Source organism: Coloeus monedula, assembly GCF_965178545.1.
Source record: "Coloeus monedula genome assembly, chromosome: 4".
NCBI lineage: Eukaryota > Metazoa > Chordata > Aves > Passeriformes > Corvidae > Coloeus > Coloeus monedula.
Window position 1 is genome coordinate 49837800 of NC_138784.1, and position 14631 is coordinate 49852430.

The following is a 14631-nucleotide window of genomic DNA, read 5'->3' on the forward strand; positions in this document are numbered from 1 at the left end:
CCCGTGTCAGAGGGGGCTATTGTCCGGGACGAGCGGCCGGCGCTCACCGGGTGTTGGCGTAGGCGGTGCCAAGAAAAATAAAATCACTGCGAGTCTCTCCGATCACTCCGCAAGTCAAACCCGCGGGCTTCAGAGCCCTGCACCGGGCAGAGGGGAACAAACAGGCGAGGCAGAGCGGCTCTCACAAGCGACACTTTGTCTGGTTTCCGGTGAAGCAGCGACAAAACCCCCGACGCGCGAACAATGCCCGCGGCCCCGCTGCCGCTCCTTGCCGGGCCGCCGCCGGACACCGTGTCCCACCGGATCGCCGTTCCCAGCGATATGTTTTTAGGCTGCTTTGTTCCCCGTGAAACGCCAGCCTTTTCACCCAGCGCCAGCGGGGAGAACCGAGCGCCCGGATCGGAGACGGGGGACCGGCCCCTGCCCTGGCAGCGGCGGGAGACGCCGGAGCCGCGGCTTGGGCATCAGCCGCCCTTTGTTGTGCCCCTGGGGAAGGGGCCGCTCCCCCGCGCCCTGCCGGGACCTCGGCCCCCATCGCTGCACTCACACGGCGCTGCCTCCGCTCCCGCGGGGAACGACAGCAGCGCCCCGCGGGGCGAGCCCGCTCTGCCCGGGATGCGCTACCCGCCGGCAGCGCCGCTCCTCGCCCCCACGCTATCCCGCTCGCCTTCTCTTTCACTCACCCACGCCGTACTTCTCGTGTTCCGTGGGTATCCACATGCTCGCGGCGTGCGAGCGCCCGTTCCGCCGCCAGCCCCTCCGCGGGGAGCGGCGGTGGCCGGCAAGCGCGTCCGCTGCCCGGGGCTCCCGCCGCGCTCAGCCGCGGCTGCCCGGCCCCGGCGGCGAAAGCATTGTTCGGGCGGGCGGACTAACTGAAGCGCGCTCGCCGCCAGCCACTTATATTCCCCGTCCCGCTGCACGCCGGGGAACGTAGTGCCTCGATGCGGCCGCGCCCCTCGTCGCCCGCGGCCGCGGGAGAGACTACGAGCCCCGTCTGGCCCCGCGCTCCCCGCCGGGGCGGAGCGGGGCGGAGCGCGGCTCCCGGGGCCGCCCCGCGGCGGGGCGGGCGGAGCGGCGGCGGCGGAATGGCCGCGTCCCGCGGGGTTGCGGGACCGCCGGCACCGGGAGGTGAGTGCGCTGCGGGAGGCGTGGGGGTCTCGCACTGCGCTCCCCTACTCCCCTCCGCTCCGCGATCCCGGCTCGGACGGTGGGACGGGGCTGGGCTGGCGCAGCCATCCCTGGGCTGGGAGCGGCTGACACGTGTTGGGCAGCCGGCAGCGCCAGGGCCCGGCGCCGTGGGGCTCACTTGTCGCCCGTCGGAGCGGGGTTCCGCGCAGAGCTCCGTACAAGCCCCGTACCCGTCTCCCGCTGGTCACCGGGACGTGAGTCGCTCTGGTCCTACTGATGCTAGTCGTTCCACGTTTGGCACACGGAAGTGTGGGGACAGGGAGAGTTTACAACAGCGTGTCGAGGTGGAGAGGGAGTCGATGCCGGCAGCGTGCCAGAGCGGTGGGACGTGGAGCTGATGGTCCGGGCGGCATTTTGGCTTCTCACATAAATCCGTTTGTCAACACACACATACACAGAGATAATGCAAAGCAGGCGGCGCACAGCGAGGAGCACAAATGGACCGTGGGGAATTACTGCAGGGATAAGCCAGGTACCATAAGCAGCAAGAGCAGCAGGTTTGTGTCGAGAAGTCTGTACGTCTGCACCCTTCTGGAAGGAGCTTAGCTGGAGCTCACCGTAGCTAAACGGCAAGAAATCCTCAGGCTACTCTGGTCCTTTTAAGAGAGACGTGGGTATTGTGAGTCAGGAGCAAGAGCCTGGATTATATCTTCTGGTCCTGTGGAAAGGCACAGGCAGAAAAAAGGGAGAAAATCGGTGATAATGATACTACTTTGCAGGCCTTACCAGGTACAAGTTGTCTCTAAGATGGGTATGTCTGGTTTTAGAAAAGTGTTCTCCGATCAAATCGTTATTCTGAAGTGGTTATCTAGAGATTTTATGGGTTTATTTGGTTTGATCTGAATGAAAAATATAGTTTAATGTTTTCACTCTTAAGAGAGTAGCTTTCAGTTCAGGTTGGCTTTTGACTTCTGCTCTCAAGTCATTAATAGTGTGAAGGACACAATGAAAGGAAGTCATGTGCAAGCAGGGAGTTTCAAACATAGAATTAGAGCACTTTTTGTTCTGTGTTTGGGCCTTTGATAGTAAGTGGTCTTTTAAGTGACATTTGTGTTGTTTCTCTAGTATGTGCCCTTATTCTATTCATAAAAGTAATATCAATTTATGCTAGTAGTTAAAGCAGTACTCTGGCTTTATTTATGCATTGCAGTACGTTGGCATGAACCTCATACATGAAAAGCCAGACCCTTTTAGAGCATTTCCACACTGGTGTAATTGCAGCTGGAATCAAAGCTGTGCTGTTTTAATTATTGGAAAGAACATGTGCCTGAGTCTGTGCAACTCTTCTGTGTATGCATAGGTCTGTGGACTACTAGAGATGATGAGGTTACCCTGAGGTTTTTTCAGGTAACTCTTGTAAAGACATTGGCACCAGTTCAAAGAAAAAACAGTTGATACCATGTAAATTCAGAGGCCTATGCTGTTTTCCTCTTACTGAGCACACTCATTGAAAGGACTAGTGGACTTTCTCTGTCTTTGCTCCCAAACTCACTTTGCATGCCCTGGCAGATCATTTGGAGTCTCTAGGTAATGAATTATGTAAAAATCACTGTTGAAAATCAAAACAATAGGTGTCAGGCTAAATTAACTTTTATGTCAGCCTATAGACTTCCATGTATGTCCAGGCGCTTCATCTCTCCATAAGACAAGTCTGCCAACATGCTGGCTGGGAGTCATAAAATTCTGCCCCGGCCTTGTAACTGCTGTCTCCTCTCATGTTAACCGTGACTGACTTCAGCATGAACAGTCTACCCTTGCACAAAGACAAGAGTACCCAATAGCTCAAATAGCCTTTTCGAAATTATTTGTTTAGAACACAGTCACTTAGGGTCGAGATACCTTAAGAGTATAAATCACATTGTCTGTGGGCAAAAAAATAGCCCACCCTAATATTTATTATTTCTCTGCCTCTGAACAAAATCCTTATTCATTCAGAGGTTTTATTTCTACAAAACTATTCTCTCTAGCAACATCTTGTACTTGCATGTACACTGAGGTGTGTCACTTACTTGGAGACAGCATATAGGAAAATTAAATAACATACAATTTCCTGGTTTGCTGATTCATATTTACAGGAAAGCCTGTGCTTTTATATTCTAATCCAAGACAGTGTTGCTTTCTAGTTAGTTCCTTCCAGCAGCCTTCACCAAGTGGCTTTTAATAAATACATCACTGTCCACAGTACAGTTTGTTCAGTCTGCATTAATTATGCTATGTATCAACACTTCTTACAGCATCTGTCAATGGATTTTAAAATGAGTATTTTTTCTGGAAGTGTGTCTTTCAGTGTTTAATCTTCAGTCTGACAGTTATGGTTTCCTACTCAAGGTGCTTGTGCTCGAGTGCTTTTGAGTACATGCTGCTGGGGTGTGCCATGTCAGAGCACAGCATGTTATTCTGATTCCTTCCACATCTCTCTCTTGTACTCCATTTTTAAGAATATTTGGTTAACTGTGGAAGACTAAAGTTTGACTGGTCTTCCCATGTCTACTTTTTTTGTTCTACCTAGAGGATACTCCAGTGAAAGCTGTTTGGTTCCTGATAGTGCAGGCATTACTTCTTTTGCTCAACTCTTATGTTCTGTTAAGGATGCTATTAGAGCTGCTCAATGCAGTGGACTCTGGAACGCAGGGCTTCTTCTTTCCTGGTCACTGAAAGGCAGTCCCATGTACTCTCAGACCCAAAAGATTTCTCCATCCAGGTTAATGGATGCATTCCTCTTTAGATTTGCAAGCACTCCCTTGTTCACAGGCCGCTTGTGTATCAGTGTGGATTCATAAGTCTGTTCAATGTCCACTTCTGGACTTTGGGCTGCTTACCCAGCCACTGGCTCAGACAGTAACGGTGGGGAATTGACAAGTGTTTCTTAAATTACATCCCCAGGTTATCAGTAACTCCTGACAACTGCATTGTAGTGACATAGTCCTTCACATTTGCTGCTCCAAGCTACATTAGAGGGTACAGTGCTGTGGGACACCTTAGGCAAAGCTCATGCATGCATCAGGGTAGCCCTTCTGAAGGACTGATTAAAGGAATTCGCCAGCGTGACCCCTGAGGAAGAAAGGGAAACCTCTTATTCCCTTTGGATTTCCTTCCCCTGAGAGAGCCAGGCAGTGAGGAAAATGGCAACAGCAGCAATTTATGTGGCTGTGCCCTGCCTTAAAGCCAGTTCTCAAGATGTGGAGGGTAAAGGAGGATGGTACTTTTGAGTCCCGTTTGGGGTGGCGAAGACTGATTAGGACTGAAGTGCACTAGTGAAAACACTGTAGGCACCCTCACTGTCTGATTCAGAAGGGCAGATGCATTTGTGGGTCCCATGAATGTTACGACGTCCTGTAAACCTCTCTGACTTCTGTGCTTGGACCCCCTTGCCCTGCATGGAGGTTTCCTCCTTTTTGCTAGCAACTTGGTGCTGGCTATCACACTGTCTCATATGCACCCCACAGTCATGAATCCCTCAAATATTAGAAGAATGTCCTAGTTTGTTGGCTGGACTTCTCTGAATTACACATAGATACACTGTCGTCCCTCCAGTTGCTGGTTCCTGGACCTGCAGACCCTGAGAGCTGCAGCATCTTCTGTAGTTGCTGGCACTTAAGACTATGCAGCAGTATCACACATAGAACAGAGGGTGAATTACACAAAAAGTAGTTAAGGATTTAGTAAGAAGATAAAGAGGTGATCAGGTGCAGGGTTTGATCAGAGAAGCTTATCCACTGTTTAAATGCAACTTGCGCTTTTTATTCTTTCCTCCACTCCCCATCTCCATTGCCTGGTGTTTGCCCCCCTGCCCCTTCCTTTTCTCTGTCCTCTCCGCTAAATTCCTTATAAAATATACAAAATCCCACAAACGCCTTCTGATCCTATCCACGAACACTCTCAAAAATACCATAGTACATATGATAATCACACATTTCCCCTTTCACATCAGTGACAAGAGTTCATGCTGACCCTGTGGAAGTATTTGCATGAGTAGTTCCTTTAATGGCATTAGTTCCCATATTGACAAGGACAACTTACTGTCTCTGTTTTCACCCGCTCATTAATATTTGTGTGTGTGTAATCTACCACTTTCCTTGTTATTTGTTGTTTCTTTTTTACTGAATAATCCTTAGCCAAATAAGTGGTGAACTAGATGCCTTCCCAACCCCTGCTTCCTTGTGCTACTGCTCCTATTCAGATCAGACTGAGTGCTTTACCTCCTTCCCCTCCAGAATATCCACAGCATGCATGGTGAATGGGGAGCTGCTGGCTGCTAATGTCCCTGGGTGAAAACTCCAGCAAGACAACAGAGCAGCCATTGCCCGAGCACACAGCTGCCTCTTCTCGTCTCTGCATTCACAAGAGATCCTCCGACCTTAGCCAGATGAGCTGCCCACATGTATCTGCCCGTTTCTGTTTCATGGGTTTAGAGGTTGATATCCTGCTCAGCACCCTTCCTTAAAAACCCCCACCAGTTCCAAATGATCACATGTGGTTGCATCCTCAGTTGTTTTCCCACAGGGCACTTTCAAGCATCCGGGGTACCATACAATGGTGATCTGTTTCTCAGGTTGAATCTTTGTGTGCAGTTGAGGATTTCAAGACCTGAGGCTTCCACCATACTACAGAGAGAGAGAAGAGATTCCTTTTACTAGTAGGCATTATAAGTTCTGTAAAGGATCTTAGTTTGATGCGGGTTAATCATTGTGAACTGAACAATTAGCAATTACACCTGGAGGACAGGTTCACTAATTAATTCTGGAAGTGCAACACTATTTTAATACGATTACCAGAATGCATCTCCTAAAGCAGTATTATTTAAAAATGTTTTAAGAGCCTTTTTTGTGATTTTTAATTAAAAATTCAATCTCAAAGTAATATTAAACATTTACCTGATAAGCAAGTGGATCTTTTGGAGGACTGGAAATTAGTAAATTATTGTTGTAAAATCACCTTTTATGTGCTTCTCTGTTTGAAAATTAAAAAGGTAAAATCCTTTCATGTAACTGTTGCAATAATATTTTAGTGTTTTTAGCTTTCACAGCACATTTCTTAAATAACAGACGATGGGAAAATATACATGTGAAACTAAGTATTTCACTGAACAGGCTATAATAACTTAATAAAATAAGTGATGGATTGTTTTGGTTGATGATAGAGATCTGAAGTGCCCATAATTCCTGCCATAATTTTACAAATAATTGTGTTGCAAATGTGTAGTATATTTTATCTGAAGACAAGGGGGCATCCCCACACCTCAGCATGAATGTGTAATTTCTGTTAGCACAAGGCTAAATACCCAATAAAGACTTGGTATTTGATTTTCTCTGAATTCTGAAAACTTCCATTGCTTAAAAGCAAAGATGGATGGCCTTTATCTTTGTATTCCATTTTAGTAGTCTAAGCCAATTCTTGCCTGCTCAGTAGCAAGTAAAGGCTTCGCTGCATGAGCAAACTACCTAGTATCAGCTCCTCTGTTCTCTCACCAGAGCTCATTTAGAAGTGAGCTGCTTCAGACTGCCTGGTGAGCAGGTGCACAACTTAAACATGGTAACTTGTTTGCATGTTAAAGCTTTCAAGTTCTTTGAAATCTCTGCTCAGTCTTTCTGTTACCTGCTGTGGAGAGAGAGTGAGTGGTGTTTCATCAGTCCTCAGACTGATGAAGACCCTTAAACTGTTTCTGTATTGGCAAATACCTGATTCTTACTCAAAAAAGCCTTCTCATCACTGAACAAATAATAGATGTGGACATGCTTTATGTAGATATAGAGGTATAGGCTAGGGAGGTACTTCAAGTATTTTGAATGTTCTGGGTGTAACACAGATGCCAGGATAATTTGTTATGCCTATTGAAACACCTTGTTCACTGCTTTGTTTTTACTGGGGAGTACTGGTTTTCTGGAAGAGCACCGGTGTTGTAGATTCTTGTCAGCAGTGATGACTGCCACAGGGTGTGCATGTCATATAACCAGGTGATAGAGTTCACCCTTTGAGACTTCAGCCAGCTTTCTTGATGAAGGGATGTAGGGTTTAAACTAGCATATGGTTGTGTATACGAACAGTAGGAAAGCAAGAAAAAAACTTAAATATTAGGAAATTACAAGCATTAAGTATTTTAACTTCAGTATAGGTTAAATTTGTCTGTCCAAATAGCCTTCATAACCTTTCCCAGCCTGTGCTTCCTTCCACCATGTCCTGTCTTGAAACCTCTGCTAGAACTCTGCATCTTTGTGTGACCATCTGTATCCTAAAACTGCAGTTGTTCCCAGCCTCTGTCTGAGGTTTTTGCTTCACATTCTGATCCACAAACTCCCAGTAGGCTGAAACTAGGAGAAAAGCCTGAAAGCATTTGAATGTTGTTCTGTGGGCTTTTTAAAGTAGCTTTAAATATTGCATCAATAAAAGCCTCACACAATGCAGGAAAGAACATGACATTCCAGAAGTGGGAGGGAAAAAAAAGTGGTAAGTTTTGTACAGCTTTAAAGCAAGTCTGTGCCTCTGAAGAGCTGGGCACATCATCCTGACCAGTGTCTCACTGAAGTCAGGGAAATGTATTTGTGAAAGTGTGGATTCTTTGCAGAGTTGTTGTCTACACTCAATCAGTACTTAATTACAGTCACTGGAATGGAAAAAGACTAGTGTTCAATGACCTGATAATTGTGGTATTAAATAATATATTAGTCAGTACCACTAAAACCACATAACCAGACTGAAATTGTGCTGTGGCATCCCTGCCTATGGCTGGGGGATGGGTTGGAACTAGGTGGTCTTTTAGGTCCCTTTCAACCCAAACCATTCTATGATTCTATGATTCTGCTTAGCTTGCAATATAATGTGCACATTTTTGAAAGATGCCCACCTGCTCCACAGTAGGATCAGGTAACTGGGGGCGTGCAAGCAGTTTTCCTCAATAAGGATATGCCAGATGATAACGAGTACAAATGTAGTGTGTGTGGCTATTTATGCAGTACATTTTCATGTTAGGGAGTTTATCTGCCCCACTTGGTAGGGTGGTAGATTTATGTCCTGTGGTATAAACAATAACACTTATTTTGCTGTACAGATGTGGAATGCTCAAGTTACTTTGTACTTGAAGAGTACCCATATTTGATACCTTCATTACCTTCAGTGTGAAGTCAGGAGTGCTCAACTGGAGCCTTTTTTTATTTTCCGCAGCATGTTACATGTTATGACAGTCAAATGACTGCCAACCTAAATATGAAGTAAATTAAAAGGGCATTGCATTTGACTTGAGTTTTTTCTAAGATCATAAAAGATTTTAGATCATCGGTATACAGCATTACCTGTTATAGCTGCAATAGTCTGATCATTGATCTCAAGACCTGGTTTTCCAGCAAGTATTACCATGGTCACTGCTTGTTTGCCATTCTGTCCTAATATTTTGCTATAGTAGATCTTTAAGTTAGAAATTGTAGTAGGTGTTTTGTCAGTGGCTTCAGTGGTCCATTGGCACACTTCTGTTCTTTGTAATACATTTCAACTGTGTTTCTTGAAACTTCCCTTTTGATTTTTTTGCCTTATGTTTTCACTGGACCATGTCTTCCAAATGGTCTTTTTTAAAAAAATTTGTATATTTTTCTCTGATTTTTATGACTCACAGGCAGTGACCTGTGTGAAATGGCCCAGCTGTTTCTGTTGGATTCTTGGTCATTGAGATGTCACCCTCCCATTTGTCTTTGGTGGCTCTGTACCTGAGGAGTAGCTACTTGACCTGTGTAGTTGTAGCAGGTTAAATGCCTTCTCTTTATCCCTCTGGTATAGAAGCTCTATAACTTGACATGCCATCTGTTTCAACCTCATGATTTTTTGTGGTATGTTGTGGCTCTGTTCACCTGAACAAATAGTCAGGCACAGTACATAAAGGTGCCACAGTCCCTGCAACTATACTGGACTGTTTGGCATTTCTGCTTTGGGTTACATGAAGTGAGTCTAAGGTTCCCTCACCACTAAACCAAGAGCCCCTTGGTTTAGACCCAGGCATTTCTCTTAAGGGTTGGGATGCATTTTGTATATACCTGGACTCCAGACAAATCCTGTTCAGATGCTCCGAAACTGATCTCTAAACCCAGCCAAAGCACAAAGCAGCTGGAGAGAGATCAGGGGCCGCAAGACTCCTGTGTGGGTCAGAGCTGTGCTGAGATGCAAGAGGAGGGACAGGGCTGGTGGGCAGCATAGGGAAGCTTGGCACAGCACCCTCCCATCCAGAGCCTCTGCCAAAGTTCATGGCATGTGCCCCAGGTCAGGCCTGCCAGTCCCATGGTAGAAGTGCACAAGTCTCACAATATAAAAACGGGAATGTTATGAAACAAATGTGTGCAGTTCTAAGTGATAGTGCTGTCAGAGGAGCATTTTGCTAGCATTTATCTTGACCAGTGCCAGCACTGAATTTTATTATGACTCCGTAATGCATGAATAAATGAGGTAGAGCTTTTTCTCTAAAGACCAGTATGTAACAGAAAACATCCTGCTGGAGGTTTTAATTTGATTTTGTCTTATATGGGATGAAAACATGTAGTCTGTGTTGTTACTGTACTAACTTAATGTTCAGGAGCCTGCATGTATTTATACAGTCAGCAAAATGATGCCTGAAAAATGTAAACAACTTGTATCACTAATTCTCACATTCTAATTCTGTTTCTTGAGGAAATTAATTTCAATTGGTGTATCATCCATGTCCATGGGCTGCATTAGCAGTATCAGTTAGTAAGCATATATCATACTTAGAAAGTCAAGATCTGTGTCATGTGTTTAATGAATGCAAGGAAATAAGTCCAGTATCACAAAAATATTTATTTCAAACTGATACAAAGTCAGAATGCCCTCATAGTAATTTTATATATCCTGCTGTGAGATGTCTCTGGGTTCTATAAGACGTAAGTATTTGAGCTCTGACTTAAAAATACTTTCTTCTCAAAATAATTTTCAAAAATTTATGTGTAAAGAGTATAAATTGTGGGTTATTTGAAGTACAATCAAAGCTTTGTTTTCCTGAATCATGATATCAGTTAGGCTGAACTATGTTGATTCACATCACTGCACACTATAATGAACTTTCCTTTTGAGCCACTGTTTTTTCCAGTTTGAACACCAGTTTATGGAGGTTTGATTCTAAAAGTAGAAACAACTTACTTTGCTACTCTCCATCTGGAAAAGCTCCAGTTCACTGAGAAAACAGCAAGAGACTACAGAGATTCTAACATCACAGGACCTCTTCCTTGTACTGATTCTTCGTTAAGATTCACTTAAACAATTCAGCCTTGAAGGCTCTGTGTGTGTCAGGAAGCTCAATCAGAATATCTGAGAGAGATTTCAGCCTGTTCTGTCAGTATGAAACCCACACACACAAGGATGCCAGCAACGAGACCTCTCAGGATGCACTTTGAGGTTAGTTGTAATTCATATGAGTCTGAGAAAAATTAAAGTGACATTTAAATAAAAGTTTCACACTATTTGTAGTTGTTTTTCTCAAATGGCTGCCTTTTTTAAGGAAAGTCTACTAGTGGAAAAGTTGTAAACCTTGTGATGCAAACATTTTAGTTAGGGGCATGGTAGAAATTCCCATCATAATGGCATGGGGGTGTCTTACAGGAACTACTAAAGCGGTGTCTTTATGTTTTTAAGGCAAATCACACAGCCCTTCCTTTAGTTACAGAGTGTAAAGCAATTGTTTTAAAAAGACCACAAGGCAGTTCTTTTAACATGAAAAGGATAAACGTGCTTGGAAATTGAATCCTGTTAGAGGAAAAGAACATGTGACAAGAAAAGGAAAATCCTTGTAATAAGGCATTATTGATCACTGCTAAATGATCATGATAAAAAGTAAAGAGTGAAGTAATTAACCTGCTTTACGTAGCAATGCTGGCATGAAAGTTACTAGGCTCAGTACAGTGTTTGTTAAAGGCACTGCAAAGATAAATTGTAGCAATGAAGTATTACTATCCGTATTAAACACATTGTTAAGACCCCTTCTTTTTGGGAGAGCTAAGATCACAGATGCAGTAAATGTAAAGTAAGTGCCTATTTCCAGCTTGCTGCTCTTTGCAGAGCGTTAAGCAGAACAGTGACAGTGGTAACATACACAAATACTTCATTTGCATATGCATTTTTTTACTTGTGGTGCCTTCCAGTATTTTTTAATGTTTCAGAATGACGGTCTCGATCACTTTGGCACAAAATTGTATTTCCCCCCCCCGCCCCCCCCAAATTTTCCTGTGAAAATAGCAGAAATTCAATCTTTGCACCTTAAATTTAAACAGCATTGTTTATGCTTTATTATGATGTCTTTGGTATGCCTTTGTACTAAATAGCATGTTAAACAGAAGAAAAGCTGCTAATTTTTATCAGATAGATTTGGGTGATAAGTACAAAAGAAGAACCTGGATGGTCATTTTTGTCCTTCCATTTCAAATTCTTCTGTTGGATATTTTCTTTCTCTTCTTTGTAACTCACCATTCTGAGTTTCAGGCTACATAATTACTCCGTTAATCTTTCCAGATTATAGTCTAGGGTTTAATCATTGCTTCTAATCCCTTATTTTAGTACATAATATGGATTTCAGCTCTCTGTGTCTACCAAGTCACGTGATCACACTAAACAAGAAAAGGTAAACAGAAATTTTGTTAAACAGAAGTCATAAGAAATCAGAGAAGCTCTAAAAAGTATAATAAAATTGTTCAGTATATAATTCTGAAGTAGATAAATACTGTTTCATATTTGTGACCAAAATATCAAACCCTGAATTTAGTACACTAATATGTCTGTGTCATTTACCCAGGAATGAGGCATTATATGGTTCTGAGCTTGCAATAGAACCTGCTGTAGTGTGTTAAATATTTATAAATTGCATATTAACATCAGCACTTAAATATTGTTATGAATACTTATTAGGGTCACTTTCATTAGTGGGGGGGGAGGCACGTGTGCCCCTCTCTGTGTGAGAGCAGTTGGTTTGCTCTGGTCTTTACAGATGTGGGGGTTTGTCTGGGCTCGAGCAGAAAGACAACAAGCAGTGGCATGTATCTGCTGCTGAACTGGGCAATAATGTAGTCTATAATTTAAACATGATCTTAATAGCAAGCACATTGGTTTTGTTTTATTAAAATTCCAGCACTTCACATTTTTATTAATCACTTTCCCAGTCCTATTCAGTTGTGTTCTGATGCCTGTGCTGCGGTACCCATAGCAACACTTGTTAATGCTAATGAAACTGCAACATCCTAAGCTCCCCGACAGAGCAGCCCTGTTAAATATGGCTATTAAGCCCAGTTGTATTTCTGTTAGTTCCAGCTCCCAGCAGACACCTGCTCTGTAGAAACTCTGTCCTGAGTTATTAGGATTCGGTAACTTACAGCTTTTCTTAAAGCTGTCATTTGACTGGAATAAAATTCTCATATTTCCTAGACAGCAAATGCTACAGAATATGTACAGTTTCTGTAAAACTGATGAGCTTTAGCCATAGGATTAAGTATTCTTTTGAAGTGCTCATTTGCATTCAATGAAAAAACAGTCAGGGTTGAGACTGATTGATCTTGGGGGAAGCTACAGGATGTGTTGTCCCCTAGAGCACCATGGACATTTTAACTAAATATCATTCATAGCGTGTTAACAAGCAGAAGTAGTAGCTAAATAATTCCTCATGAACACAGACTTAATTCAACTTAATAGAAGTACTTGAGGGCTTCAATATATCAAGGTAGGACATGATTATGTACATTGATTCTTCTTTCACTAGGAAACATATTTGCATGTAGTATTGGTGAGGACCATGGCAGGGTGTTTTATTTTCATTATTCTGAGTTTTGGCTTTGAATTCTGTTTATTTGGCAAGTCATTAGTCACCCATCTTTTGTACTCTGGGAAACAAAGGAAAAATCCTGTAATCAGTATAAAATTACTTCCAAGAATATGACCACAAATTAGGGAATGCTGCTGTGCCAACAAATAGATGCTGCAGTGCCAAGGCTGCAAAACGGGGAAGCTGTCATGTATGTATTCCGAGTGTCAAGCCGATCCTTCTCGATACTCTTTCATCAGCTCAGAAACAATTGATTCCAAGACAGAGCTTTAAAACTACTCATTTCCTAAAGATTTTTCAGTGCAGCACTGTTTTGTGCAGAGTTACCTATAGGAATACAGGTTGGTTCCCCAGTGTACTCTCCGTGGGGGTTTGGTCATTTTGATAACTACATGGTTTTGCCATGTAATCAATGAGAACTCAGGGGAAGGTGCTCAGCCTTTTTGTTTTCCATTCGGCATCTGTTGGGCTGTTAGTGTGGAGTGCCAGGTTTGCTAGGTGTCTTTTGTTTTCCTGTCATTCTTTCTCCCCTTTGTTCTTTGCATGTCTAAAAACCTGTCTTTTGCTCATTATTTGGACTCCTGTATTCACCAGTATGTCTTTGTTGTGTTCATTTTTGTTTCAGGATCATTTCAAGTTCTTGTGCTAATCTCCTCATAATATTAACCGGCTGTATTAATGAGATAATAAACCAGATTTGTTGGTAATGAATTGATCCATTCAACTATTGGATTAATTAGAAAGACACTTAACATTCCAGCAGATGTTCTTATTTTGTTTCATTATCCTTGTGTTACCAACAGTGGGCTTATAAATATATACTCTTCATGTCTGTATTTACATTGTAAAGTCTTCAGCCTGAGGCCTTGTTGCTGTGCCAGAGACTACAAAAAATGACAGGAAACCTGTAAATATAACTTAAGCAAATTTGTATGAATTCCTTTTTCATCATTTCAGTTCTCAGACTTTGCAAAGTCTTGAATTTCCAAAGTATTCTTCATTTAATAATAAATTGATTAATCTATTTTAAATCTTCCCTAGTTAAAAACCTTTGGTTTTGGACTTAGTTCCTTTTCCTCTTGTCTTGTGACTCTCATTCCTTTTTATCCAGTGGCAAAGCTTCAAAAAGAAGGATGTGAGTGCCCCTGTCCTCAGCATTCCCTGCAGACTAGTTTAGGGAGTTCCTCCCTCAGCTTGCTGGTTGCCTGCTTGCAGAGTCTGCTGTTCCCTGAGCTCTGACGCTCTAGGCGCAGTGGCAGGTTGCACATCAGGTGAACCTGAGTGAAGGAGTGAAGAGTTATAACAGTGAAGTTACTTCATTTATCTGAACCCAAATACCTCCACTTTCTAGTTAGAGAATGTAATTTATGCAGCAGTGTTCAGTTTGTCCCCAGAGCTAGTGTCATGGGTTAGCAAGCATAGTCCCGGAAGGGATGTTCTTACTAAGGGGTGCTTGCAGCTTCCTCTGTGACCTGACAGAACCTATCAGTGGCCAGTTTGAATATGGACAATTCTTTGAGCCACTTAAAATTGTGACCGCCTTTGTGATCCACACTTAAGAATAGACAAACTTCCCCCCAAGCTCTCTCTCGTTTCCGGCGCTGGCACAGGTGGCTGCGGGCCCCGTGTGGGGGCCAGCGGGCCCG

The 14631-nt window shown here is 43.4% G+C and overlaps 2 protein-coding genes across 3 annotated transcripts in view; one reads left to right on the forward strand and one right to left on the reverse strand.

The window, feature by feature from the left end:
- Positions 1-720, reverse strand: part of DOCK4 (dedicator of cytokinesis 4) — a gene marked incomplete at its 5' end in the record, with an annotated part of 227452 nt that extends 226732 nt beyond the window's left edge. For both annotated transcript variants that reach the window (XM_082279720.1, XM_082279721.1), the window contains one exon: positions 684-720. In XM_082279720.1, the coding sequence (XP_082135846.1) occupies positions 684-720 (37 nt within the window). The remainder of the gene's footprint in view (positions 1-683) is intronic.
- Positions 721-1057: 337 nt separating this feature from the next.
- Positions 1058-14631, forward strand: part of ZNF277 (zinc finger protein 277) — a 46275-nt gene continuing 32701 nt past the window's right edge. Inside the window, exon 1 of the mRNA XM_082279868.1 lies at positions 1058-1128. Within this exon, the coding sequence (XP_082135994.1) occupies positions 1086-1128 (43 nt within the window). The 5' untranslated portion in view covers positions 1058-1085. The remainder of the gene's footprint in view (positions 1129-14631) is intronic.